Here is a 27,663-nt window from a genome sequence, read left to right on the forward strand (position 1 = left end):
CTCTGCCACTGGATTTTGTTTTTAAGCATTATGTTATGGTTCTTAGGCATTTTTCTGACATGCCCAATCTCTTCTGTGATGGGATTTGGTTCAGCTCTGGCAGTTCAGAAAGAAAATCCCCAGCATGCTCCAGAGAAGTTAACAGCCTCTAATGGAAGACCTCCAGCATGGCTGTCATTTCTACTGTGTTTCTGTTACAGAGTGCCCTATTCACACTTTCCTAATGCTGTTACCAGTGAATCTAGAAGTCTTTTGAAACTTGGCTGAATGGCAGCTTCTTCCTTTCTGCTGCTGTAAACTGAGACAATTGCTTTTCTTTGTGTTTTTTTCTTTCTTCCAATCTGTTTGGGAGTTTGTGCCTTCTCTGCAGAGGTGTGAACATGCACTGTGTATGTGCAATTTGCTCAGAGAAGGCACGCTCAGAATCTGAGTCCTGCAGCACATCACCTTGTGTGCCTTGTCATTGTGGCCCTGGAAACGGGAGCACTGGATGATATCCCATTTGGCCTGTTAGCTTGGTCTCATTTGGTCTTCTCTCCTGGAGATGATGAAGATGGCTTTTGGAGAGCATTGACTGCAGATGACAGAAAGGGTGTAATGGCAGCAGCTGGGGATCCAGGGAAGGACAAGGAGGTATGCCACCACGAAGGGCTCAGGGGAGCATGAGGAATTGCAGCAAGGTGCAGAATGCTGCTGGCTTCTTAGGAGGCTCAGGTATGGGAGAATTGAAGGTCATTGTCATCACCTCACCACTGTCTTGACCTGAGGAAAGTATTTACAAACACTATAAATTTAAATGAAAACTACTTTTCTATTCTGAGATGTATTTCACAAAGTTATAAGGATTTCAAATAGAAGTGTCAGTAGTTAATTTGTTTTAATGATCTTGTTTTTCCTTAAGTAGTTGTAGAGAGGATATTTAATGTTTTTATTTTAAATTGAAAGACATATGAATTTTTATGATTTGTTCCCAAGCCCCATGCTCTATAGACTGATGATGTTTTTGATTTCCTTTTTCAGGTCCTCTCTCTCACTGAAATACTGTGGCCATGTGTACTTTTCCTGATTCTAGCGGCCATCCGCTTCCAGGAGCCCCCAAAATACAAGGAAAACTGTATGTTTTGTTTCATCTGTGTTCTATTTTGATTGCCTCTGCTTGTAGAAGTATTTAGCTAACACTAAAAGTATCCTAGAAGGGGATAAATGTAGTAGAGTCAAAGGAAAGAGTCCTACAGTGGGGTTAAATCTTGTCCAACTATAGATCTGTGCAAGCTGTATTTAAGTGGAAAAGAGATACAAAGTTTAAGATTTGATTTTCAAGACAAGTCATACATCAACTTTGGAGTAAGGCAGATTACTTGGGTTTTAGTTGTATTTATTGCTTTCTATTGAGTAATGGTGTTTAGATGACTGGCTGAGAGGTAGATATTTACGATTAGACAAAGTGAATCTTTTTGCTTTTGTCTTGTCCAACTATAACTTCATTTAGAAAATAATTATTTATGATATTTTAATCTATTCATTTTTTTATTCCGTTATTCACCAATGTCAGTAAAAGGGGATACACGAGCTTTAGCTGCATTAAAAAAAATCAGTTTGCTAAAAGAATTGTAGGCCTGTAGAGTGAAATATCTGGAGAGAATCTAACCTGCACTATATACATTTCCTTTATGAAGAGATATGGATAATTCCAGAGATATGGAAAAGTGGCTGTTTAGACAGTCTTGATTGATGTATGTTCAGACATTGCTGAATACCAGTTCCTTCATCTTAGGAAAGCCTGTGAGAAAAGAGGAAATACTACTTTGTGAAGGAGTCTGTATTCTAATCCAAGTCACATGATATTGGGCAGAGAGGCTGGCAAGCACCTGATACTGTAATAATGTCACTACCAGGAAAATCAGCTTTCCAAAGATTACTCTCAAATGTCATCTGTACCTTGTCACAGAGGTTACTCATTTTCTGTGGTGACTGAGTTTTTCTTAAATGAGACACCTGACATTGATACAACTTTATTGCTTGCAGGTGACAAAGAGGCTTTTTGGGACAAGGGAACACAGTTTGCAAATGCAATATCACTGGTCTGATTTCTGCTGCTGCTTGGTTTTAGGTTACTTAGAAGCTCGTGATTTACCAAGTCGGGGCCTTTATCCTTTCATGCGGAGCCTTTTCTGTAATGTTGGCTCGAGATGCAGGAATGCCAGTTACACAACACGGAGACACAGCCGCTTTAGGTAAGTTATGAGAGTTTGACAGGGCTGTCACCATCACAGTTCATTTTTTTCTACAGCAAAGGGTTTTACTGCCCTTGTAGACAGGGAAAATAGGAACATTGTTATTCTGTGCTAAACGTTTCCTTCAATGTTCTTATGAATTAGTCATACCTCTTTTTTGCTTTTGCTTTTTTGATAATTTTTGTTTGTATTTCTTGGGCATTTCATGCTGTTACTGGATACTGAACACGCTTTGGGGGTAAAACTTTAGAGGTACCTTGTCATATTCTTGTGCTTTCTCTGCTGACATGTGAGCACATACTTTTATCCTTCACTAGAAGGTCTTTTATTACATGAAAGGGAAGCTGAGCAGCAAAATTATATTCTATGTTGATTTAGACTTCGAATAGTTTGGGAGCATACACAGTGGGAGAAGTGAACCCAGGAAAGCAAAACAAGAATAACTTTCATGTAAGACCCACAAAGAGCCAACAAGGAACAGCAGAAGTTCTGTAATAAAGAACTTGGAAGAAGTTATCCATAAGTAGTCCTTGTCACAGGATCCTAGAATGCAGGAAGAAAAAATATTGATTTGAATCTGGAATTGTTCTTTAAGAAGTGAAGTAATTTCATCTACTTCAAAAATGTTGAAAAGCATTGCGATGCAAAGACACTCGTGCAAACCAGCTGAAGGGTATAGTCATAAACAACCTTTCGAAATATATAACAATAAAGTCAGATTAGGGTGAGCTAATCAGAATGTGTACGCTTATATCTGTATGTTTATTCTTAGAAAATTGATAATATCTACCAAAAGATCTTAGAGGGCTGAGCCAGGTGTGTCAGAGCATCAAATAGTTATGGTTTATTATCGTAGAGGTTTATAGGTAGCAATAAGTGCAGCATACAGCAAATTGGAAAGCTTCAGTATCACAGTAATAGGCCATAATACTTATGTATTGATCTAGATGGTCTGCTCCAGTTATTTGTACATGTAGAGAACTGTTAATTGAATATAAGACCATGCAAAATAAAGCTTGTTTATGGACAAACACTTTCTACATAAAGCAAAAATTTGTTAGTAGAATTGAAGTCTTAACAATTTAAGCCACTATTAGTCAAGATGTATTATTACACAAAATACTTACAGACAAAAATACTGGTATTAAAATTCTCCTCCTCCTCCCACTACTCCTTTTCCTCCTCTTCCTCCTCCCACTAATACAGTTAGAATTGTTACATGACCACAGAGTTCCTAGGTTTTTCCCTGGGGTTATGCTCACCTTTCCGCTGCTGCTCTGGGTCATGTCAGTAGCTGCAGATGGGTGGTGATGTGATTGTTATGGCAAGTCAGGATCCACAGTCCTTTACCTGGAGGAATGTGGTGTTGATGGCTTCTTTTTTCACTCAAGGGTGCATTGGGGTCACTTATGATTGCTAGTGTGCTTTTCTACTTTGCTTGTTTTCCACTGGTCTGCATCTCTGCAATACGTTCAAATTTACGTAGTACACCTGAATGTATATGCTATCTTTTACACATTAGTTACCTGTTATTTTTTCTTATACTTGGAAATTGGCTTTGTCCAGCTATAGGTCTGAATTTTACCTGAGCAGTGGTGACCTGTTTATAGCCATGGGGTCCTTGGTGCCAGCCTGTGCCCACCTCTTATCATTCCAGATGCTCCAGTATCATACTCCAGTACAGTTCATCTGTGTCCCCACCTCTCAAGGCCTCTGCTGTTACACTGGGCCTGTGTTCTTCTGCACTGCTTTGTTAATCATAAATATCTCATTTTACACTGAATAGTCACTTGCTACTTCTATCTGTATAAAACTGATGGCATTATACAATGACAAGTGAAGATACAGCAAATAGCCCTAGACACCTCGCTAAGAGAAAAAAAAGTTAAAGCTAACCCAAGTCAAAACAAAAACAAGACAAGTTCAGGCAAAGCAAAGGTGGCAAGCGCCTGTGTCTTTCAAACCCAGTACAAAGCCTGTACCCTGTTACTTGCAGTAGCAATATTATATTACTGGGTTATAGAGTTGCAGTAACTATTGGCCTATACTTCCCTATAAGTATAGCTTTTTCTTTACATCTCTAGTTCAGATGCCATCTAAATGTGTTAAATCTCTAGAATCTATGAACTATATCGACTGCTCTGCATGATTATTTACACTGTTTGGACTGAACTACCCAAATTATATTCCAGCTCAAAAGAAAATGAGGAAAGAATTTCCTGGAGGCAGTCTTAGACCTACTTAAGAATCGTGGAAATTATTCAGTATTTATTGAAATTATTATTTCAATTTTTCAACTGAAAAATAAAATGCATGCATGTATCCATATTTATACACTCAGTAGGCTACACTGAGTAGTATATAGCCTAGGTAAGGAAAAAGGCTAAAAAGGTAGGATGAAGTTCATTCTGAGGTCAGTCTGTTCCACCAGGTCCATCAGTATAAATTAAATCAGCCTCAGGGCTGCTCTGACTTATGCTGGCTGCCAACAGCCTTAGGAATAGAGACTGTCAGTTTGATCAGTCAAATATAACTGAATCCAGTCTCTGTTGACTGGAGACATGGGGTGGCATAGGAACAGTAATACCAATCATCTTTCCTTGAAGGATTTACATCAAACCATAAGTCTGATAAAGGAACATTTTTTTATGTCAGTAATGCTGTGTTTATTAAAGGTGAGCCAGAGACTGCATAGTTTGCATGGACACGTAACCATTTGTTTTCACAGTGTGGATCACTTTGGTGCTATCAGTTTGAAATGTAGTTGTCTTTGGGAGAAAGTAGTTCTGTGACTACTGTTGGAACAACCTCCATGGAAGTCACAGACCACCAATAACTATTTGTCAGTGAGAAGCCCCCACCATGAGGGGGGCTGAGCCCAGGGTGAAATTATCCTAGTACAGGTCATGCCCTCGCAGGTGTGCCCCTGTCCCTTCAGGCAACAGCCTGTGACATGGTGAGAAGATGATTCAGGTGAAGCCTACAATCACATTAACTCTGATTTGCAGCAAGACCTGCCACCTCCTCTGACGCCTCAGAAAGCATCCAGTTTGCAAGAGCTCTTTGGCTTTGCTCCTTGCTCCTTCTTTCAGCCACTGCAAAAGGTGTTGGCTGGAAGCTCACTGATATGATTCCCTAGCCTGAGATACCCAGTGGTATCTCAGAGCAGAGGAATAAGGAAGTATTCAGGAGCCCCCATGGCAGAGGACATTTCCCCCTCCTCTTTCCAGAATGTTCCACTCCCCACCTCATCTTAGTGGAGCACAGCATAAAATTGAGAGCTTGCAAATAAGATAAAAACCACACAGCCCAGGGTCCTATGGCCTTACACCCACATATTTCCATGCGTTTGCACGGAAACATAATGATTTCCCAATACTCTGGGTTCCACGGCAAATCTTGCAGAACATGGTGGGATTTGCCCTTGCAGTCTAGGCTCCTAGATCTATGTTTGTTAGACTTCTCAATACCTAAAAGAAAATTAAGCTATTCTCGGACTTAGAACCACAAAGATCATGAAAGCAAGGCTCTAAAAGGTTATTTCTAAGCACATTAGCTTATTTCTCTTCCTTTAGCTACAAGTAGTAGCAGCCTGAGCAGCCTCCCCAGTAGATGTGGTAGAAGCCCAGGTCTGTCTCTGGTACTTCTGGTGGGTGGGCCACCATACCCACGTGGTAGCTCAGTCTCCTTTCGCACCTGACTGGGCTCCTGGCCTCACCCTGCCTTGTTGGGGCTGTCTCTGGAGCTTGTAACACACCCCTGTGTCTGCTTGCTGGCTGGGGGGCAGTGTCCCATTGTTAATGGCGTGGACTCTTCCAGGGTTGCCTCAGCTCCTAGCTTGGCCCCCTTCTGGAGCAGCCTTGCTCACGGCCAGCCCCTTTCTTCTTAGTGTTCTGAACCTTTTCTGCCTCTGTGGTTTTCCAGTGGACGAGCATCAGAAGAGCTCACATACAAGAGCAGATGTGGGAGAACAGAATCAAGGAAGGTCTAAGCATCAGCAATAGTCTTTGTGTAAGAATTGCTTAAAGGGTCAGATTTTTCTTTAATGAGGTATATCTTCAAATGATAAATAGTTCTGCAAGATAGATGACTGCAACAACTTACTGCAGTGTTAACTCTTGTGACCTTGCTTATAGATTGCCAGAGAGTTGGGGAGAAAAGGAAATTTAAACATGGCTTTTTGCCATTTGTAGGCAATTAAGAAGAATTTTTTTTTTTTTTTTTTTTTTTTTTTTTTTTTTGTTCTTTGTATGTTTTGGTCCATTGCATTTTAGGAAGGTTATCATTGTATCAACATGGAAGAGAAAGATCTTTCTGTGAGAGACACGAAGTATGTTGTTGTCCAACATGTGTATTGGTATTGATGTCTCCAGGATGTGCTGATATGGTGCAGAATGGAAGCCAGGTGGGGCTTTGCAATTTTAGAGAGAAATTAATAATGTGGTGACAGGGGTGAGGTTGAGACAAGTTTGCTGAGAGGCTTATGAAAATCATCAATGGCATTTCTAAATGGCATTTCACATCATAGCCGGGTTCTTAGATGAACTCAGAAATGTTCTTATTGTCATCCTGAGTAACTGAGTAAATTGGACAGAATTAATGTTTCTGAGTCATGGCTTTAGGAATTGACAATTGCTTTTACATGCTCAAAGAGATGCAGAGTCTTTTTGCTCTTTTGCAGCATTTTGTCATGGTCAAAGCTTGTACCAATGTATGCCTTTAGTTTGATTTCTGTTCTCATGAAATTTGTGGAAATGTACCATTAAGAGAAGAGCTACCATGGACGATACTGAAATTTTATATATACACTCCCCAACCCTTTCTTCTAACACCCCAACTCTAATTATATATGTCCTTTTCTAAAAATTACTGGCTTCCTCCTTTTGTCCTTTTTATTATCCATATCTTCTCCTCTTTATTGTTCCTAGCAACTGCTGCTAGGAATTTCCTTGGAATGGCTGCTGGGCTTCCTTTACACATAAACACACAAGTGAGTTAATGTCTCCTTCTGCTCCAGAAAGCATACAGTGAAGGCCCTTTGGGAGAGCAGCAGTACAACAATTAAGTATTTTTCGTGGCACAGTGTCTGAAAATTGTTTGCCTTGACTGTGTCTGCAGCTGGTTTTGAAGTGTAGTTTCTTATCTTTCTGGCAAGATGGGGACATCTTCCTGCAATTTTGTGCAACCTGTGCTGAATTAAGAGATCAGTAGTAACTTGTAGCACTCTTATTAGGAGATAAATGTCCTCTATGTTGAAAATATATAAAATCCTTTAGTCTTAGCTGAGATATTCAGCAAATAAGATCTCTGTAATAATATGTTTCATGAAACTGAGCCTGATAACCAATATCATGCCTGTTGCCATTTCCCCTTCCAAAAGAGGCTGTGCTCAGCTCCAAGAATAATCAGAGGAAGGACTGGGGCAATGACGGCAAAAGAGGGTCACAAAGGCTGCTGGCTGACATGGCTGCTGCCCTGGAAATCCCCATAAAGCTAATAGCTCACACAAATCACAGCCAGCACGTCCAAATAGCTGCTCTTGTCCTGCTGAGAGGCTTGACCTTGGGAAAGTGGCGTTTCTGTGGGTTTTTCAAGTTGCACATGTGCCTTCTTTTCTGTTCTAGCTGAGCCTTATACCTGGGATTTGCTCCTTTTGCCATATCCTAAATATCTATGCCCCCTAGAGTTTCTTAGCTGCCTCTCCACTTTCACCATCAACTTGCTTTTCCCTGCACTTTGCCCTATAGCTCTTCAGAGCCTCCATGCTCCAAGTGCTGCCTGCTGTTTTCTTAAATGTTTCTAGTCTGTGTATCTTCCCAGTCCCATTTCCCCTGCCCCGTGTACTCTGTGGGACCTCAAAGGGCAGTAGCTTGCATCCCTAGCCCTCCAGCCTGGGAACAATGGAAGGACAGCCCCGCTGAACGTGCTGTCCATTCAGCCTGTGTAATCTGGTGTGCTTCTGCTATGCATCAAACAGGTGGCTAAAGCACATCAAATTAGATGCCAAGAGGATACTTTTTTGTTATTTCCCTGCTGTTTATTAACCCAAGCTTTGCAGATCCAAGGTGCAGCAGAGTTAGTGATGGGGATAGAGTGGAAGGAATTACTGATTCCTTCTCTCTCTGCTCTCTGTGTTCCCTGGTGCTGGCAGGGAGGGCAGGCAGCCCTAGCAGCCCCTGGAGACACCGTTGAGTCCTGCTGTGTGCTCCTATGTGAGTAAGGTGGCCTTTTTTCCCAGAGCATTGTTGTTTGCAAAGTTTCTAAAACCAGGATGTTTGTAGATGGGGATACAAGGCTTGGGTATAGTTTGGAGGGAAAAAACATAGGTTGAAATACTGCTCTTATGCTTCACTCTGAATACTTATTATTATTTTAAGTGACCTTGTTAGGAGAGTTTAGATGTCAATTTTAAGTTCAGCAAGTATTGGAAAAAAACCCCAACAAAACCCAACACCACCACTCCCTCCAAACCCCACAGAAAACCCCCAAGACAACCAAAACCTGTGGAAAATCTCATGGAAACTGAGCTAGAGCTTTGTTTTTTTTAAAGTTCTGACTGTGACTGCTGTTTTTCTGGTGAAGTGCTGGCCTCTTGTTCATGCTAAAAAAGCAGTGTGCTGGGAAGATTTCAGGATGTAGGGAGTGTTTCAGTTCTTTGCCAAACACTAGTGTTCTCAGCTGTCTGAAATTTTGGGCAGTGGGAGTGTTAGTAATATTGCAAATTATGTGGTAGTTTTCAAAAGCAATAGCTAAAGTGCAAATTCTAATCATCCTAAAAGCCACCATCTGAACAACAGAAACCTGCTTTTTAAAACTTCTTTTAAAAGGGAAAAATACATGTTGAGGAATTGTTCTGCCTTTAGCCCACTGAAGTTTGAGCATGGTAAAATAGTTTTCCAAAATCCTACTGGCTGTCGGACAAGTTGAGATCAAAATAAGCTGTTCTGAAACCATTAAGAATTTTATTGTTTTAACATTAATTTTTTTTCCCTTAATCTAAAGTTGCAGACAGCTCTGTGGGTGTCTGAACTAATGAGGATCAGGGAGGGAGGGAAAGTGAAATGAGAGAATGAGAAAGTGGTGGCTGATAGTTTTCTTTGGTTTGTGAATTGATCTCATTAGGCTTTTATTTCAATAAATAAAAATTGTGCTGAAAGCAAGTATTGGCATATAAGCTTGATGGAAAAGGAATGTAATTCTTTATTATATTTTTGTAAGTGGGATAGGACGAGAGACATTGGGCAGAACAGATACACATGAAATTCCACCTGAATATGAGGAAGAACTTCTTTCCTGTGCAGGTGACCAAACACTGGAACAGGTTGCCCAGAGAAGTTGTGGAGTCTCCCTGACTGGAGATACTCAAGAACCGTCTGGACACACTCCTGTGCCATGCGCTGTGGGATGACCCAGCTTGAGCAGGGAGGTTGGACCAGATGACCGCTGTGGTCCCTTCCAACCTGACCCATTCTGTGATTCTGTGACAGTTTCTAATGCAAGAAACCAATGTTTTTGCTAGACAGGATTTAGCTCTTAGGATCATTTGAAACTCCTATAAGATAAAACAGAATTCAACTGCCTAGTAACGTGCTAAACATAATTATTCCCTTGTTTATGGTGTTTCAGGAGAGTCTAAGTAATTTTGTCCTATAAAGAGACATTTAAATGACTCTGACTTCTGGTTTCATTTAAATTATCATTAGAAAGTTGTGCTATTGATATATATATATATATATACATATCACCAGATAGCAGTGTGACAGAGTTAACAGAGATAACATTTACCAGGGCTATGTCTGCAAGCTAAAATCAAGAAAAAGCCATTACTAAGAATGAAATACTGTTTTTATAAGTTGCTGTATGTATTTGAAAAAACAAACTGTTACCTTAGACGCAATAGGAAAGCTTGAACTTTCTCACCAAAGAACTGTCACCTGGACACATGATAAACCAAGAGAGAAAAGTTGAGTGTGTTCGGAAATATTAAAGACCTTTTTACATGTGTCTGTCCTTCGCTGCTGCCAGAATTGGGTGACTGGAGTAGGTGGCTTCAGCAATTTTTCATTGCCATCTTTCCTGAGGTTTTGAGACTCAGTGCTGTAACTTCCACGCTAAGGAATTGAACTAACTAGAAATTGTATAAATACATAATTTTAAAAGAACTCCTCAGAATACTGCTGTGAGTATATACACATTTTTCCACTACTTGATTTCAGTGTATTACCTCGCCTGTCCCTTTTCTGTCAAAAAATAGTGCAAGCCCCCAAAGTGGTCCAGAGAGAGCCACTGGACGTGATCTAGACTTCATGGAAGAGATAGAACAACTTGCAAAGGAATTTATTGATACTACAGAGAAAGCCATGGCCCTAGAAAAGCTATGGGAGGAGAGCTCAAGGTTCTCAGGTAAGCTGCAATCTTTCTAAAAATTAATTTCTTTGCCTATTGGGTAGTGATAGCCATCAAACAGAAGAATAGTTTGATCTCAAAAATAAAATCAGGCAACTAAAATTTTAATTGATCTGAAAAAAAGCCACTTTTATAATTACTAACACAATGGCCATCAAAATTATCAGAAAAAAGTTATCTTTCTTACTCTGTTCCCTTGTATTCTTGAGAGCTAAGAAAACACTGAGAGGAAAGCTTAAAAGATGAGGAGTATAATCAGAGTACAAGGTTACTTGGTCTATCATGCATTCAAAAGTAGGTTATGAGGATTTAGTTCTCCCTCTCCATGTTTTTCTGTTGTACTAAAGAGTATAGGAATGGAAAACAACAACAGTAGCTCACACCTGGTGACCTTTGGTGACCTTCAATCTTGCACAGAAAGAGTGCAACTGGAAATAGCAGGGTCTGAGTCTCCTGTTCATTTCCACCCACATTGCACAGCCTTGTTTCTGTAGCAGGGGGGCATTGAAGACCTCCCACTACCCTGCGTTTCTGGCTGAGTTTTCAAGCAGAAAGATTTAGGTGAAATGATAGTTTTTGTGGCTGTCTGGCAGGCTAGGACATTCATCTAGTGTTGATATGATGATTTTGCCTCACTAAAAACTGAACAACATGCAATGTCTTTTAAATTGTTTTTGTGATTACAGCAAAAGTGTTGGGAAGAAGAGAAAATCAAATAGATCACTATCTTTGGGATATTAGTTGCTTCATGTGCCTTTACTTTTCTAGAAACATCCTTTGTGCACTGCTTGCTCTTGCTTATAATATTGATTCTTCTAAAGTTAATAATGCTTCTCTTTAAAGGAAAATATTTAATTTTACAGGGCTCCATAACATCACCACTTTTCTTACTGTAAGTATTTTTAACAGTCTATTTTTTGATTACAGTTCTGGGGTTTGAGGCATCTTTATTATAATGGTTAGAAATTTGTATCCTGTCAAGATTAAGTAAACTAACTTAAAAAAAAAATTGTTTGAAGGAAAATAATCATGTCTTGTAAATTTCATAGAGGTTCAGTGGTTCCTAGATGACTTATTTAAACCAGTCTAGGTTGTTAGTAGCTGAAATCTGCAACTATTTGAAGGCTATTTTTTTATTAGGAACAGTTTAAAAGTGCATCTGCCAGATGTATTTTTTCCATATTTGATTGATTTTTACTGCTACTTCATGAAACCTAGATTTCCAGTTTACAACTTGAAATTAGATGGCACTTTTATACTAACATTTTTAAATTGCTCATAAGATCATTGATTGAAAGGAGGCATACCAATATGGAATTTCATTTCTGAAATGGAATATAGAATAGAAAAAATTTATTTCTCAACATTAAGAAAATATTTAGTTGACAGTAGCTAATCATTATTAGTAACAGGGTTTGTATACACAAACTTCTTTATGTATAAACCATGGCTGTATCACCTTAATGCAAAAAAGCCCTAGTGAAACATTAATTTAGAGCAGCAAAGACTGCATAATAAACAGTGTGATAAATCCTGTTTTGCATGGGCATCATATTGTGTCGTCCTATGAAAGAAATTGTTTTCTTCAAGGCAGTTCATCTTTAAAGAGCCATTCTTATAAATTATTATTTGAGACCCCCACAAACCCTGCAAGGAGCTGTGAGGCGAGGATGGCATGGCCTGGGCAGTCCCCTGGTCTTTATATCCTAGACTTAGAAATTTGTTGTGGGGCTAAAGAGTTTCTCGTGCTTGAGATCTCAAAAGATAATCCTTCCCTTGGGAAAGGGCTACCCTTCTGAGCAGAAAGAGATTCCTTAGCTTTTCTTCCAGCTCCATTTTTCCATCAGAGCAGAGAGACTTATCAGAAACAAAGCTTCCGTAAGTTCAAAATACCACCAAAATAATGTGGTATATTACCAAATCTAGAGGTATGTTTCTACTTTGGAAAAATATTTTGAATGGTTTAAAGTTCAAGAGGGTCAGGGAAATAACAGGCACCTGCTTGATTTTTTTTTTTTTTTCCAGTTAATGGAAGTGTTGCATGTAATTTTATTATTTTTTTTCACATAAAGATGGATTTGAATGAAGCAGAGAAAATTATTTCTAGAGCAGAAAATCTGTACAAGCAACCATATTTCTGGAACCTTCTGCACTCACTCCCTCATCTTGAACTGAACAGCTTTTATACAGAAGATGAGTTAGCTACCATAACACACTTTCTTAAAGTTATTCAAAAGTAAGTAATTTCATATTCTTGAAAGTGCTCTGTTTTAAAATTTTATCTTCAATTCTTGTTCTTCTCACTGGCTACTTAATAAAATACGCATGCTTTACACAGTGTAAAGAGACTAAAATTTTCTTCTCTTTACCAGATTGTGCTTTTATAAAACTGTGTTAGGAGTTTTCACCCACACTAATTCCTTTAAAACTGCATTTTTCATCTCTGCCAAGTTCAACAGAGATGCCCGAGGAGTCTTTGATAAGCAGCTTCATGTTATCAATGCCTGAAATTTCCCCATCACGTAATATGGCTTTGAACTTTGTAATGTACTTTGGGGGTCTTTGAAAGATATAGAACATATACATATGAATATAAGAAAGTAATAGTTTTGATCCTAATCAGATCCAAATGTATGTAGCACTTGGTCAATATCAGGAAAATTACTCAATTTTGTTTCTTAAGCCTCTTGATATCAGAATAGCTTTAGTTGTTCTCTTGCAAGAAATGAAGCAGTAGGAAAAAAAACCCAGAGACTGTATTCTGAAACAGGTAAAGGAGAGTTGGATTCAGAGGAAGACATAGATTTAAAGCATAGGCCAAGACACATATCTACAGGAATTTTCAGTAAAATAAAGTAATTTTTAGTTACAAAGCATAAATGTATTTGCCAGAGTAGGCAGTTTGTTGTAGTATGTTGATAGGTAATTGTCATTGTAGTCCAATAACGTGGTCATAAAGCTAGAGAAGGCCTCTGAACCTGGGTACCTGTGCAAGACTGGCCATGTACCTCACCAGCCCAAGCCCTTGGGGAAGCAGGGACCTAAAGACTGAGAATAAGAAATTACTGTGCTGTTCTTCCATCCTTTACTGTCCCACTGTCTTTTTTTTCTAATTAAAAAAAAACCCAAACCAAAGAAAAACAACAAAAATAGCTTCCCACTGAGATAAGAAGGATATGATGGCATTACTTTTTTTCAAACTGGGAAATAAGTCTCTCTTAAAATATGTGGATTGCACCTATGTTGATGCTTGATTTTTAAAATTTATTTATTTTTCTCTTATGCCTGAGTAATTTGTAACCTTATTCCAGCTTATTCTCTGAGCTATTAGCATGCAAAACTACATTAGCTGTGCTTGTATCCCCAAAGCAGAATTTTTTTCTGGAAGGTTTGCAAACTCTCAGCGTCTGAGTGTTTGCAAGGTAAAACAGAAACCTGATTATCAGTTTATGCTTATTTTTTTCTTCTTGAGCAGCAGTAAGCACAGACAGCAGTAACCACTGGATGCTGGGCTGGGTGAAGTTATGACTCTGTTAATACTATCTCAGCAGCAATTTCTCTATCCTGAGCCTACAGCATGGACAGAGTGACAAGGGGACCAAAGTGGAGGGTGTCCATGATTATGGTGTTTGTCTTCCCATGTAACTGCTAGGCATGCTGAGACTCTGGTTCCAGGAAGCATCTGTCTGTTGATGAAAAGCAGGGAATGAATTCTTGGTTTTGTGTTGCTTACATGCTCAACTTTTGCTTCACTTTGTAAACTATTTTTAGGTGGATCCATGGGTCTTTATGCCTTCCTTTTATTTTCTCCCTGTCCTGTGGGAAAAGAGAGTGAATGAGGAGCTGTGAAGGTACTTGGCTGCCAGCTGGGGTCAACCCACAAGTGATTAACAGGAGACTTAGATGTTTACACAAGGATTTTGGTGTTTTCGTCTGTTTGGGGTTTTTTTAAGACTTCTGTGCCCTTAAGAGACCAAAATTGCCATCATTAATGCAATTTGGCAAGCAAACCACAAAACCCAATGCTTGTTTCTTGACTAGTTTCATATTACTATGCTACATTCTAGAGGTTGTATCAGAATTTAGCCAGCAGAATTTAACCAGCAGAAAGTTTCTAAATTTATGTCTCTCACTTTCTGGTCTGTACCATGCTTGCTGTGTCTCTCAGAGGTCCTTAACAGAGACTTTTCCCATCTGTGTGACTGGCTTTGGGTTTTTGTTGTTTGTTTTTCCCTTTTTTGTTTTCTTCTTTTCGTGAATGTTGGAAACTGATGATCCACTCTGGAAAACTGGTTTCTTATTTGCATAACAAGGAAGGATTACTCTGTAGGAAATAACTGGTAAATCTGACATAAATTTTAAATAGTAAGTTACAGCTACATTAACAGAGAATTTTTTTTCACAGCTAAGGTGACTGTAAGAAATTCAATGGATATATTTTTATCAATGCATCCTGTAATGTACTTTGTTTAACTTCTTGTGAGAATAAGTATTATGGTGTTTAAAAATATTTTTTCCTGCAGACTGACTGGAAGTAAAATATAAGTATTCTGTGTTGATCCTGCCTCCTTGTGGGGATAACAGAGAATGTTGGTGGTGGTTTTGCTCTTTTTTCCTCACCTCATTTTCTCTCATTTATTTATTTATTTATTTTTTTAAGAGGACATTGGTCCTCTCAGGAGACATTTCCTTAATGGAAATTGACCGATACTGTAACTGTTTCACAATTTGTGTTTTGTTCATTTAGACTCTAATTTGATAGAACATCAGTTTTGCAACAGTAAAAAGTGTTTTATTATTCGGTTGCTTGGGGGTTGTCTCTTTCCAGCAAATCCTTTCAGGTTTTTTGGCTGTATAGAGATCTTGATTTTTGTTTTCTTTTTCTTTTTCAGTACCTTAGCATCATTGAAGGATTTAGCTATCATGCCACTGGGCCAAAGTTTCTATGAAGTGGTGAAAACGGCACTGAATTTGACTGCTGCATCAGTACAGGATAGGAGCTTAGAAGGTAAGAAATTTGCTTCAGATTTTCTCTGAAGTACCTCATCAGCATGCTGGAAACATATGATAGTAACTGTTGGACCTTCTGCTAAGTTCCTGATGTCCAGGGACTGAACTTCATTGCTCTAGTGCTAGCCCAGTTCTTTACTGGTCTGCTTTTTAAATACTAATATTTATGACTAAATTTTATCAGACTCAGGCAACTATCAGATAAACAAAGCACACTGGTCTAATACATAGTGTTTATCTTGGTCATTCAGTGATGAATTTTGGAGAGAGACTAAATCAATAAAAAGGACAGTTTATTCCATTTGGTAGGAAGAGAACATTTTGTTTTGGACATGCATGTTAAGCATTGATTGGTTTACTTTAAGCTTCATTCTTCTGTTCTCATAAACTCTGCTCTCAGCTGGAGGGTTACATTTCTTCATCTGCTGCTTCACTATGGAAGATGATTTTAATTGGAGAAGGTAGGCTGGCCCCAGGAAAACTGCTCGAGAAAAGGTCAGGAGCAAGTTTCGTGGGCAAACTGGAGCACACAATATATAGGTGCAGCTGTCTGCTCAGCATAGAAGGTCAGGCTAAGAGTAATATACAGTCTAAATCACTTCACCTGCCAAAATGAAGGCTGATGTGGGACAAAGGGCTGGAGCCCTTCCACAGAGTATGAACTTGAATTCACTGGAACTCCTGGTATTCTCTCATTGCTCTCATTCTCAGTAAAGATTCACATCCAGTCCATACACACACATGTGTACATTTCAGAATGGCACCCTGCTGAGTTTGCTGGCAATCACTACGGCATCCCAGCATCATCATATCAACTGCTGAAATGCCATCAGATTAACTGACTTTACCAATAGTGCAATCATGGGTTTTATCCTAGGTGCACACATCCTGCTGTCCCCCAAAAAGCTGGGAACACGGTACTTGGATCTCAACAAGTGTGAACCACCAAGAAACAACATGAATAAAAAGAATGAATTACATAAACAAAAGATTTCCTTTCTTTCAGGTTTTCAGTACAATCTTTCTTTAGGGGGTGTTTTGTGGAATCCGCTTGCTGTGAAAGCAGAACTTGAATCCAGGTTTGGTTTTGATGGCCCTCATGTTGAGAACCTTCTAAGTTACACAGCACAATTAACAAAGGTAAAACAGTTGAAAATTTCAGTGTCCTTCTGTTTTTTTGGTTTGTTTTTTTTTTTTGGTACCCTGAAGGGATTTTGCTGTGTTACTGAAGCTTAGATTTGTGAAGCAGCTACAAGGTTGTTAAATATCCTGGCTTCATTCCCACCAAAAATATTTAGCTTCAGCTGAAATCTCTGCACATGAACATACTGATAGGTCTAGTTGTGTACACTAATGGATTTATGCTTCTCTGAAGTCACAACTGTGTATGGCAGAGTCCTGAGTTTATTATCCAGTCCTGTAGAGAATTCTGAGGATTGCTCCACTAAGCTTTTAAACCAAATCCTTGATTTGAGTCTGCCAGGATTAGCTTGTCTGGTAGCATTTTTCATCTGGTTTGCTGACAAAGAATGCCTGCCTCTTCTATGTGTAAATTAAGGCACACCAAGAGTCCTTTCTTCTCAGTTTGATATGAATATACTAGATGAGTTGTCTCAGTGGTGCTTAATCAAATATCCTGGTGATGCATCACATTTGGAAGAAAATCTCTTTCTTCAGATAGGGATTTCCAACCTATCTTCTAGACCAAAGTGGTCTGTTGTGGTGGTATGTTCTGAAATGCAGAAAACTGGAAACATCTTTTGAATTTCTACTTTAGTCCACAGTTTCCTTAATGTTGATATTTATGTGAAATCTGTTTGTTCTTGCAGAGCAGTACAGTTTAGTTATATTCCAGAAAAGCTTATTGTAAAAATAGCAGATTTAAACAAACAGATAAATTGTAAAATAACCCTTGACTTTTGAATGGCCTTTTAATGAAATATCATTGTTAGCCTTTTTGATCAACTGAACTCAATTCAGCTGCAGCTTGGTAGTCATTGTTGATTGTGGAATCTCAGGCTAATCACTTGCTAACTATTTAAGCTAGTATCTGAATATTTTATGCTTGTGTTAGAACATTGAAGACCATAAAAGACTATGGAAGTAAATATGTGAGCCTTGATAATATTTGTTTTGAATTCTTCAATTCTGTATCTAATGCCCCATTTTGTTTGGAGTCAAAGCATCTGCAAAACTTTTTATAAATTCTTTGGTCAAAGTTGAAAGGAGCAAGGATGTGAAGTATCTCAGAAAGGCAACAACAGAATTAAAATGTGTGGAGTTATTTTTGTAAGCTTTAATAATATTTATAAGCTTGGGAATATTTAACCTTTTAACACAGAATTTAAAAATTGGTCTATGAGGAAAAAATTCTGTTCTCGTGACCACTCTCTTGAAACCCACCAACCTCAATTTAAAACTAGTCTGCTGCATGTAGTCACTGGTTGAGATGTGTCATTGTACTAAGTGCTTTTTGTATCAGTAATTTCTATACTTGTGACGTTGTTTCAAGATAGTTATTCTGCTGTTGGGGTACTGTATCATAGTCAGGTTAGTTCAGCACGAACCTACAAATTATTGTAGAGGTATCAACAGTAGTGTAGCTACAAGCTGAAAATTCCTTGCATATACAGGTCCCATCATTCTGCCAGCTGTAGGAGCACCTCAGTGGGGCCACTGGTATTTTATACAGCAACCTGCATGTGGAGTACTTTGAAGTGTGTGCCCTGGAATATGAGGCTGGATTAAATGGGCTTTGTTCTCACTGAAGAGGCTATGTGTTATTCTTATTTTCACTAGATAAGTAAATTGATGGGAGAGATAACACTCAGCAGCTCTCTTGAAGTAATCATTAATTCCTTGTGTCCTTGCCAGATTCCCACAGGAGAGACACTGGAGCAGTTTGTGTGCTCTGCTCTGGCTGTTGTGCCAGAAGATGAAGCAAACAAAGAGAATATTGGAGAGAGCTGTAATTCTACACGGCATGAGGCCAAACTGTATCTTGTTCATGCTGTCAGCAAGTTCAGACTCTATGCACAGGTAACTTTAATAAATTAATAGATTGAATTCCTAGATTTTGCATGTAGGCTGTCAGCAGTAACTCAGTTAAAAGATCTAAGTTATCTATAAAAATTTATTTCCATGAACTTTCTTGCTAATAAGATGAAATAATCCTTATAAAGAATCATTACAGTAGAAGTATAATCTATAATCATGTGTCCATTTATCAAGTTTTCTCATTAACAGAGATTCAGATTTGAAATCTAATAGGGAATATAGTAAAACATACTGCAATGAGCAGACCTGTCAGAGGAAAGACCCATTACTGTCCCACCTGAGACTGAATGTTGAGCAAAACTGAAAGGTGACTAGAGGCCTTCGCTGATATATTATATAATTAATTTATTTTTCATTCCCCTTCACTGTCTTTGGCAATAGTGGCTGAAGCAAGATAAAAGTAAACCTCCGGAATAGCATCTTAAAATTCTGATCTGGTAGAATAGCTTGGCATGCATTCTCTGTAATGGCATATGTGTAGTTGCATGGACAAAAGAATAAAACATTCAGATGTTTCCTAAGAAAAACACCTAGCTGCCTTAACACTGGTGTTTGTTTTTATACTGAAATATGGTTCTTTTCTCCATTAAAAAAAAGAATCATGAGTCAAGCTGCATGGGAGATGCTTGCCATGTCATCTAAAGAAAACATGTAAACCTTCCTGTGTATTTCCCCAAAAATGTAATCTTTGATAAGGTTTCCCTGCTGTTTGATGAAATATGAAGTAGGAGGTAATAATTTAATGTGATTGCCAAAACTAATGCACCAATTTCTATGTAGGAAAATCCAGCAATAATTTCAGCCATGATTTTAAAACTCTTAGCAATGGTTGACATTCTTATTATGGGAACCTGAAATACTGTAAGCTGCTGGCCACCGTGAATTTTCTCTTAGAGAAAATCTGTTCTATTGGCATTAAAAAGAAAAGTAATGGTGGAGGAAAGGAGAGCAGTCAGTAGGTTTGGCCAGGCCTTGGTATGCCTTTTTCTGGGCTACACAAAGGGAGCATGCAGGCTGCTTCACCATGTCTTTGTGTGATGGGACTCCAAAAGTGTTAAGGCTGCTATCTTCCATCATATTGGCAGTGTAGGCAGAAGTCTGGTAAAGGAAGCCTGGCTGTGGAAGTCAGCTTTTAGGTGGTTTCAGTGTCAGGCTATATTATTACCATTCCTGGGTCTTTGGGCAAGGTCAGCTCCACACAGAATGTCAGTTGTCCATATGTTGTAGCATGTTACATTGCCAGCCTGTAGGTCAGTCAAAACTGTATTGAAAATCAACCTTTGTCACATCAGTCATTTCAGAGTCTAGAGAGGTTGTTAGGGAGGAATTTTGGTATCATTGTTGATTGTGTGGATTTTTTTTAAGACATGCAAATTCCATGTACTGTCTAAATAAGAAAGCTTTGATACTCTAACGAGGTGTTCTGTTTTGCATTCAATCCATTAGATCCTTGAGCAATGGCTCCGCAGCAGCACTCTCTTTCAGGATCTCCTTTTGGAACTTAGAAGAATTATGGCTGATTTAACACCTCAGTTTCTAGATGACAGAGAAGCCAGGAAAATTTTTTCAGAGATTAATACCCTGATACAGCAATGGAATGAGAAATCAGGTGCTGATTTTTCAGGAGGATATGTTTCACCTCATGATTGGTAAGTAATACTTATCTTTCTGCAACTTGTCTTATAAAATTAGAGCAACCTGAATATTAATTTTCACTTTGCATTTAATTGGTTTCTGATTTTTGTCTGTTTTGTGATTTTATTTTTTATTCTGTAGTTCAAAACCTTGTATACAGTCAAATAATCATGCTGATTCTTACAAATTCTGGAAAAGAAATCAGGTCTGTGCTTCAGAGTGTAGCTACTTACAGGTTCAGCAGAGGACCTGACTACTACATGATCAGTACTCACAGGAATCAGCAGCTGTGGATAACTGACATTTTGAACTAGGATCTTTATCTTGTTCTGCAAACAAAATTTAATTCCCACAAGTAGTTGGTGTGACTCAGTAATACTTCTCATGTATAACAAGTCCAGTGCAAGTGAAATATTTAGAATTTTTACTGTAGAAGTCAAACTCAGTTGCGCAGGAGATCTTGTAACAGAAGCCTACAGCAACAGTTACAGTCTATGGAAAACAGAATTTTAAACACAGAATTAGCTGTACACATGTAGTTTGCAATCTCATCTAGGGAACTCTGACTCTATGATTTTTTTGGATGTTTTTGAACTTTTCTTCCAGTTTCAAGTTCTCTGTTTGTCACTTAATGCAAATGTAAACAGTATATATGAAGAGGTGGCTGTAACTCCTGTACTTTTAAAGAATGGTACATTTTATCAAGTTGTTCAAATCTTCCTGATCTGGAGGGTTCTACAGAGGACTTAAGTCACACATAAAGGGAGTTAATGTTTGTCAGAGTTGGCAGAGCCTCAAGAAAGGTCTATGGCAGAGAACAGGAACTGATACTTCCCTCTTCTAACTGCACCCTGGATGACTTGCATTGCTTCCGGGAGTTGCAATATTGTCCTCAGTTTTGCACTGCTTGTAATTACTTGTTCATATCAAACCCTGTAACTGGAGGAGAAATGATTCATGTTATACAAATCAACATCTGAGGATAAATCTGAAAGATACTGTCCATTACCTACTGGTAAGAGAGAGATTGCAGTCAAGTTGTTCAACAATTTAGTAGTGTGTTTTGAAATTTGGTTCTTATTTATAAAAGGAAACTGCTGTGCTGCAGCAGTTGTAAGAAACTACAACCTGTTTTTTTAGCAGTTTTACCTTTTTGTTTGCAGTACACAATGTTTTTGTGTTGTACCTCTGTTGATTGCAGAGTTTGGAGAGGAAGAAAATGTATTTAAGGAGAAGATATTTTCAACTTGAGGCCTTTGCATTCAAAGGCTCTTTTTTCCATGCACCTCCTCTCGACTAATCTAGTAGAGCTAGTAATTGTTTTTTCTTCTAATAAATAGTATTGACACAATAGAAACGTCAGTTGGTGCATTCCAATTTTCACTATGATTTCATGTTTTGTAGATGTTGAAAAACAATGTTCAGCTATCAGACAGTGTTTTAGCTTTCAATAATTATGAGAAAACAAGAAATTATTTAGAATTCATAGAAAATCAGAGGGTTTGATCAATTTTATTGATACATTCCTGTCTGTAAAATACGTGGAACATAAAGGCTTTGTTCTTTTCAGCAGCTGAAAATGTGATATACTCAAAGATGTTTGACTCTTTGTGGCTTATAATCTTGATTATAAGTACTGATAAATGCACAATTCTTTAACTTTGCTGTCTACATTCAGGTTTTGATTTGAATGATGACATGACTTTCTGGTGGGGTTTTTTCACATTTTTTGAAAATCAAAGCAATTATCAATTTGTGCTAATTCAGATTTTGTGGTAATTAATTTGTGTCTCCTATTAAATGAAATTTGGAATTTCCTTGAATTAAGTAAATACACCTAGATTCTAAAATTATGTAATATATATTTAACAAATTTTTGTCTGCCTGCTAGGTAACTAACAAGAAAAAAACTTATGATTAATTTTTCAGGATTTTGGCATCTTTCAAAGAGTTTTTGAAGACAGAAGAAAATGTAAGGATTTCTGGTGAAAAGAAAATGGATCATCCTTTTCATCTTGTAGAAGTCATAGAAGAAATTATAATGTTTGATTTCTCTGTTTCTTCAAACAAGTCTCTGATTGAAAATGCCTTGAATAATGCAATTACATGGATACAAAATTTTGCTGAGCAGGAGGAATCTGCCACCAATTTCTCATTTGCAGTTTCTGAACTCCATAACGAGCTACAAAAAAATTTCCAGCCTCTTCAGAGCTTCTGGACAAAAAAGAAGACAGAGCTTTTCTGGCATATAGTGGAAATTTTGTTCCATGAACTTGATTCTAGGCTTTCCCACTTGAGTCAAATAGAAGTGGAAGAGGTAATTGACACCTTATCTAGAAATTTATCTTCTATTACAGAAAATAAAATCTATAATAGAAGTATGGTGTTGCTCAAAAATATCCTAAGTGATTGGCCAGAGTTAAATATTACTGCTTTGAGCCATTTAAAACATTTAGGTGGACATTTCCAAAGAAATCTCTATGAAGTTGGATCATTGTCTGGTGATCATGTCAATGTGTCTTTAAGTACAATTCCTGGAGTGAGTAATACCTCCTCTTTATTTCTCTCAAATTCAACTTTTATGTATAAGGTACAAGAATTAGGAGAAATTGTGCACAATTTCCTCAGAAATATCCAAAAATTAAACATTACTAGTGTGGTCTCACTTGTTCCAAAAATTTTCTCTCTGTACCAGAATGATGATCTGGTTTTAAATATTAAGAGCAATAACACACTGTTAAAACTTCTTTATGAGACTTCAAGAAGTATGTCATCTTTTCAAATATGGCATGACCTACAAAATAAGGAACTAGTTTTTGATTTTCTGTTTGAAACTTTCGATCTTCTCTGGAACCTCACCAGTAAGTCTCTCTGTGAAAAGTTACTATTAATTTACAACTACACAGAGTTTCAGGCACAGTTTCTTGCACAGAACGGAAATAAAGAGATACAAGTTGTCTATGATACTCTGAGCAGCCTTAAAACTTTATTAATAGATGAAGAGCTCCAAACAGCTGTCTTATGTTATTTGGAAGAGTTTCTTGATCTGTCTCCAGAATGTCTGGTAAATAATGGGTGCATTGATTTTTATCTAGCAAACATGACTTCTGTAGAACATTCAGCAGAGGTTTATAACTTACTTCTGCTTCCATTGGACAGTGTCCTGTCTAATGTAACAAACTGGGGAGATAAGGTAAGTGTGCCTTCTGCTTTGCACTGCACTTTTACGTGGCTTCAAACGTGGACAGAGATTTTTGAAGAAGGATCAAATATCTTGAATTTGAATTCAACCTGTTTTATCTGTCTAAGAAATGATTTGGCATATCTCTCTGAAAGCCTTTTAAATGCAACTCACGATGAACTGTGCAATAATACAGCTATGGCTATTGTTGAAGCTACAAGAGCAGTGATGAAGGTATTAAAAGCTGTATTTCAAGAACACAGCAATTTAAATGACTTGAAAGATTTTGAGGCTTTCCTTGCTAATCTTCAAAGTATAATTAACAATGCATTTGATGTCACAAACTTGCTTAAGGATAGCAGTTTAGAAAGTGTTTTAGAGACAATGAGAGTTGTGATAACTGAATTGCAGAAATCTATACTGAAGATTTTTAATGAAGAGGTTTTGAATTCTTGGCTTGATGCTTTCATCTCGGGAGGATCTGAGGGAGAAGACAAGGGTGCTGGTGTATTTTCCATCAGAAATTCCCTTTCTACTATTCTCAAGCTCTCCCAAAAGGAATTTGAGATTATTCTCACTGAGATAAATGATACATCTGCTTTTTTAAAAAGTGTACCTCAAGACAAATATATGGTTTGTATCAGCATTTTCCAGAATCTTACCAAACTAATTTTGGACAATACTCTAAAAGACACAAAATACTCACAAACAAATTTTTCATCTCATCTTAACTCCTTTCTTAATTTTCATAGTACAATGGAGAAAGCAGAGGATTGTAACACATGGATACATGGATTAGGTAATCTCATTGAAAAATACAAGTCACCTTCCCACCTCGAAAGTGCAAAACATATTTTATTTCTTCTGCAGTCTCTGGGAAATGCTGAGACAGATGCTAAGCTAATGAATGTGATGGACTTTGTTAATTTCGTTTTTAATTTGACACTCCCTGAATGTTCCCTAGGTTCTTCTGATATGATTTGTGTAAATGTTTATTTCAAAATCATAGCAAAAACTTTAAAATTTATTCTCCCTGAATTTTATGTAAAAGATGACATTAGTGTGCTTGAATTTATTTTTAAACTTTTAAATAATTCTGGAGAGCAAATACAAATGGTTGTCAGTGATTTAGTTGGGAGCTCATTGTATGTGTCAAATAAGACCCATTTTAGTCAGTCAATCCATGGTTTTAACAGGACTTCAAGAATGCTCCTTAATCCTTTTCACCACATTCATGTTTTATCAGTGGAACTTTTGTCAGAAATTCAAAGTCTTCTGAAAAATAAAACTTTTGAAGTCCAAGGAAACAGCTCCTCTCATTTGGACAATGAGATTGATCCTTTCTTGCATGGGAAAAATATCAGTTTGCTTATGGAGTTCTTTCAATATATGATTAAAAAACTTGACTCAAACTTGCAGAGTGAACATAAAACATTTCCTCAGAAACTGATAGAAACAGCAGGTCTGAATATTGAACTGGTAAGGAAGGCACTTGGAATTTTCAAGACTCCTACTTTTACTGTCTTTCCATTAAGAGACGAAAAGGAGTTTCTAAAGCATATGGTTGCTTTGGTACAAAACATGAGAAACATGGATGTTGAGTTTTTGATAAGTAGATTCAAACAGGTCCAGGAGAACCTAGAAAATTTCTTTAAAAATATCAAACCTTTTTCTGTTGAGAACTCTGAGTTAGGTACTTTAACAGACTGGTGGGACGCATTTGAGAACATTTCACGTTATTGGAACCTGACTGGTGTAAGGCAAATAACACAGCTTTTTGAACAAGATGAGCTCTACAATATAGAAGATGTGTTCAACCTCCTCTTTGATGTTATCAGCCTTACAGAAAGATTGGGTCATGGTAACGTTACAGAAGCACTAACTGAAATATATGCTTTCATACTGACTCAGGAAGAAAAAATGCCAATGTTTACTGATGAGGAGTTCTCTAACCAAGTAGAAGGTCTTCTAATGTTACTGGAGATATTGAAAGACATCTCTGATGAACCTGGAGAGGCCTCTGTTTGTTTTTCTGCAGCATTCTGCTGGACTCTCACAACAGAAATGCCTCAGAGTGATCCCACTGTTATACCTTGTGACTTTGGGCATAGAAATTCTACTCTTCATTACAATGCAGTCATTGAAGTCATTAAGGAGCTTAAACTCATCACTCTGGACAGTTTGTCTTGCTCTATGGAAGACTTTCAGGTGAATATCACTCACAATCTGACTTGCTTTTTTCATCAGATCAAAGAATGGAACTCTATTCTTTGGAAGTTTTCTGAGCTCCATCATATAAATAGCACAATACTCAAAGAGCTGCTAGATTTTTGGAATGAGCTATCCCTTTATGCTGTGCCACTGCAGGTGAATAATACACATGCAATCAATTGTTCCTCCACTTCAAAGAGCCAAATGGCATTACAAATTGTAGAAACACTAAGCAGCATTTCAGTGTCAGAAATGGAGATGGCCAAAAGTCTTCTTGAACAGCTGGATGATCTTTATGGTGGCCTAAGCTGGAACAGACAGTCAAGAACATCACTTAAGAGTGTTCTTACTAATGTTAAGAATATGACCAGTGAAGTTTCAAGACTCCTGAATACTGAAGCTGTCCTTTCTTTTCTTTCTGTAATTCAGCCTTTAATGACGCTGTCATCTGTTGGAAACCAGACACACTCAATGCTTATGACAATTTCAGCTTTAAGTGGGAACATCAATGTATCTGACAACTTTGAGAACTTCTGGTTTCCTGTAGTTAGAAGCATAGAAAATTTATTGGTGAATTTTAGTGTTAGACACTTACTTGTGGTGATAGATCAAGAATATCAATTACTAAAGTTTGCCACTGGACAGTCCTCTTCAATGGCTCCTGATGTTTTACTAGAGCAGTTTAAGACATCATCTGTAGATGCTATAACAAGACATTTTGAAGATATACAAGACATTGTGAAGAACATTCTATGCGAGTGTAACAACAAACATTATTCTAAAATAATGCATGCTCTAATTCTCCTTATGACTAATGAAAGTTCATCAAAAGGCCTACTTCTGGCTGTCAAAGATATTATTGACTTTCTGGAGCTATTCCAAAATAAGTCTAAGAAGGACTACACTGGTATGCTGTTTGGTGACAGTCATCTCAGCAGAGAGAAATTGAATAATAGTCACGCTACTATTTCAGTTTTGCTAAACAGCCTCCTTCATATAATTGCTGATCTTGATGTTGTAGAAGAAGCTTTGCATACAAACAATACTGAGCTTCATATGTCTGACTTAATTGATTCATTTTTTTATAATGCACCATATAGAGAAACTTCTTCTCAGTCCCAAAACAGAACTCTGGAGATCATGCAAGAGATTTTACAAGTAATGTTTCAGTCTACTGCAGAACATGACAGCAATAAAATAAAACTCTTACTAATGAATTTGCATAAGGATGCAATGGCAGAAATGAGGTAAGTCTGGGAAGTGTGCTGACAAAGACAGTAGGGCTTTCTGTTTATGAGCAGCTCCATCAAAACTTTTATTAAGTTAATTACTGCTTCATTTCAGATTTCTTCCAATTTATGTTGTTCTGACCAGCCGTATTTGGTATCAGAATGCATTCTGGTGTGGACCAGATTATTGATGTGTTTAGTCATATATATTGATACTTGAATTGGTTTCTTTAGAACTATTATAGAAACAATTATTTGAAGATACTTGTGTTTTAAAATCCTTGCAGGTCTGAGTAATGAACCTCCACTAATTGGTGGGCAACAGTCATTTTTGCCTGTGGAGCTAAATGTTAAGGAATGCTTGGGACTAATTCTTTGTGGCATGTGTGGGGTTTGTTTTTTCTATGTCCAAATATAACTATACAAAATTTCTTTAACTTAAATTTGTTGATGTCTTATGTTATGGCTATTGTGTTAAGTTGTTCAGGTTAACAAATGCAGTTTCTGAAGGAATCTTGAGCCCAAGATAATTTTTGCCTGATTACTCAGATTAGATGTAATCCAGCAGCAGAGGAAACTATTCAGGAAAATATTTACTGATGGTTTACTTAATAAAACACCTGCTAGATTGGAGTTGCTGCCTTTAAACAATATTGAATGAGCCCACAAGCTGATTGCTCCAAACAGCTCTAGGGTATCT

The 27,663-nt window shown here is 37.7% G+C and overlaps 1 protein-coding gene across 1 annotated transcript in view; it reads left to right on the forward strand.

Annotated features, from left to right (window-relative positions):
• The window catches only part of ABCA13 (ATP binding cassette subfamily A member 13), a 180,881-nt gene that overhangs the window by 3,639 nt on the left and 149,579 nt on the right, over positions 1-27,663 (forward strand). The window contains exons 2-11 of the mRNA XM_032118439.1: positions 1,021-1,114; positions 2,111-2,234; positions 10,489-10,637; positions 11,504-11,532; positions 12,713-12,876; positions 15,533-15,648; positions 16,657-16,790; positions 18,525-18,689; positions 20,154-20,356; positions 22,272-26,981. Coding sequence (XP_031974330.1) covers positions 1,021-1,114; positions 2,111-2,234; positions 10,489-10,637; positions 11,504-11,532; positions 12,713-12,876; positions 15,533-15,648; positions 16,657-16,790; positions 18,525-18,689; positions 20,154-20,356; positions 22,272-26,981 — 5,888 coding nt within the window. The remainder of the gene's footprint in view (positions 1-1,020; positions 1,115-2,110; positions 2,235-10,488; positions 10,638-11,503; positions 11,533-12,712; positions 12,877-15,532; positions 15,649-16,656; positions 16,791-18,524; positions 18,690-20,153; positions 20,357-22,271; positions 26,982-27,663) is intronic.

The sequence above is a fragment of the Corvus moneduloides genome, chromosome 1 (assembly GCF_009650955.1).
Source record: "Corvus moneduloides isolate bCorMon1 chromosome 1, bCorMon1.pri, whole genome shotgun sequence".
Taxonomy (NCBI): domain Eukaryota; kingdom Metazoa; phylum Chordata; class Aves; order Passeriformes; family Corvidae; genus Corvus; species Corvus moneduloides.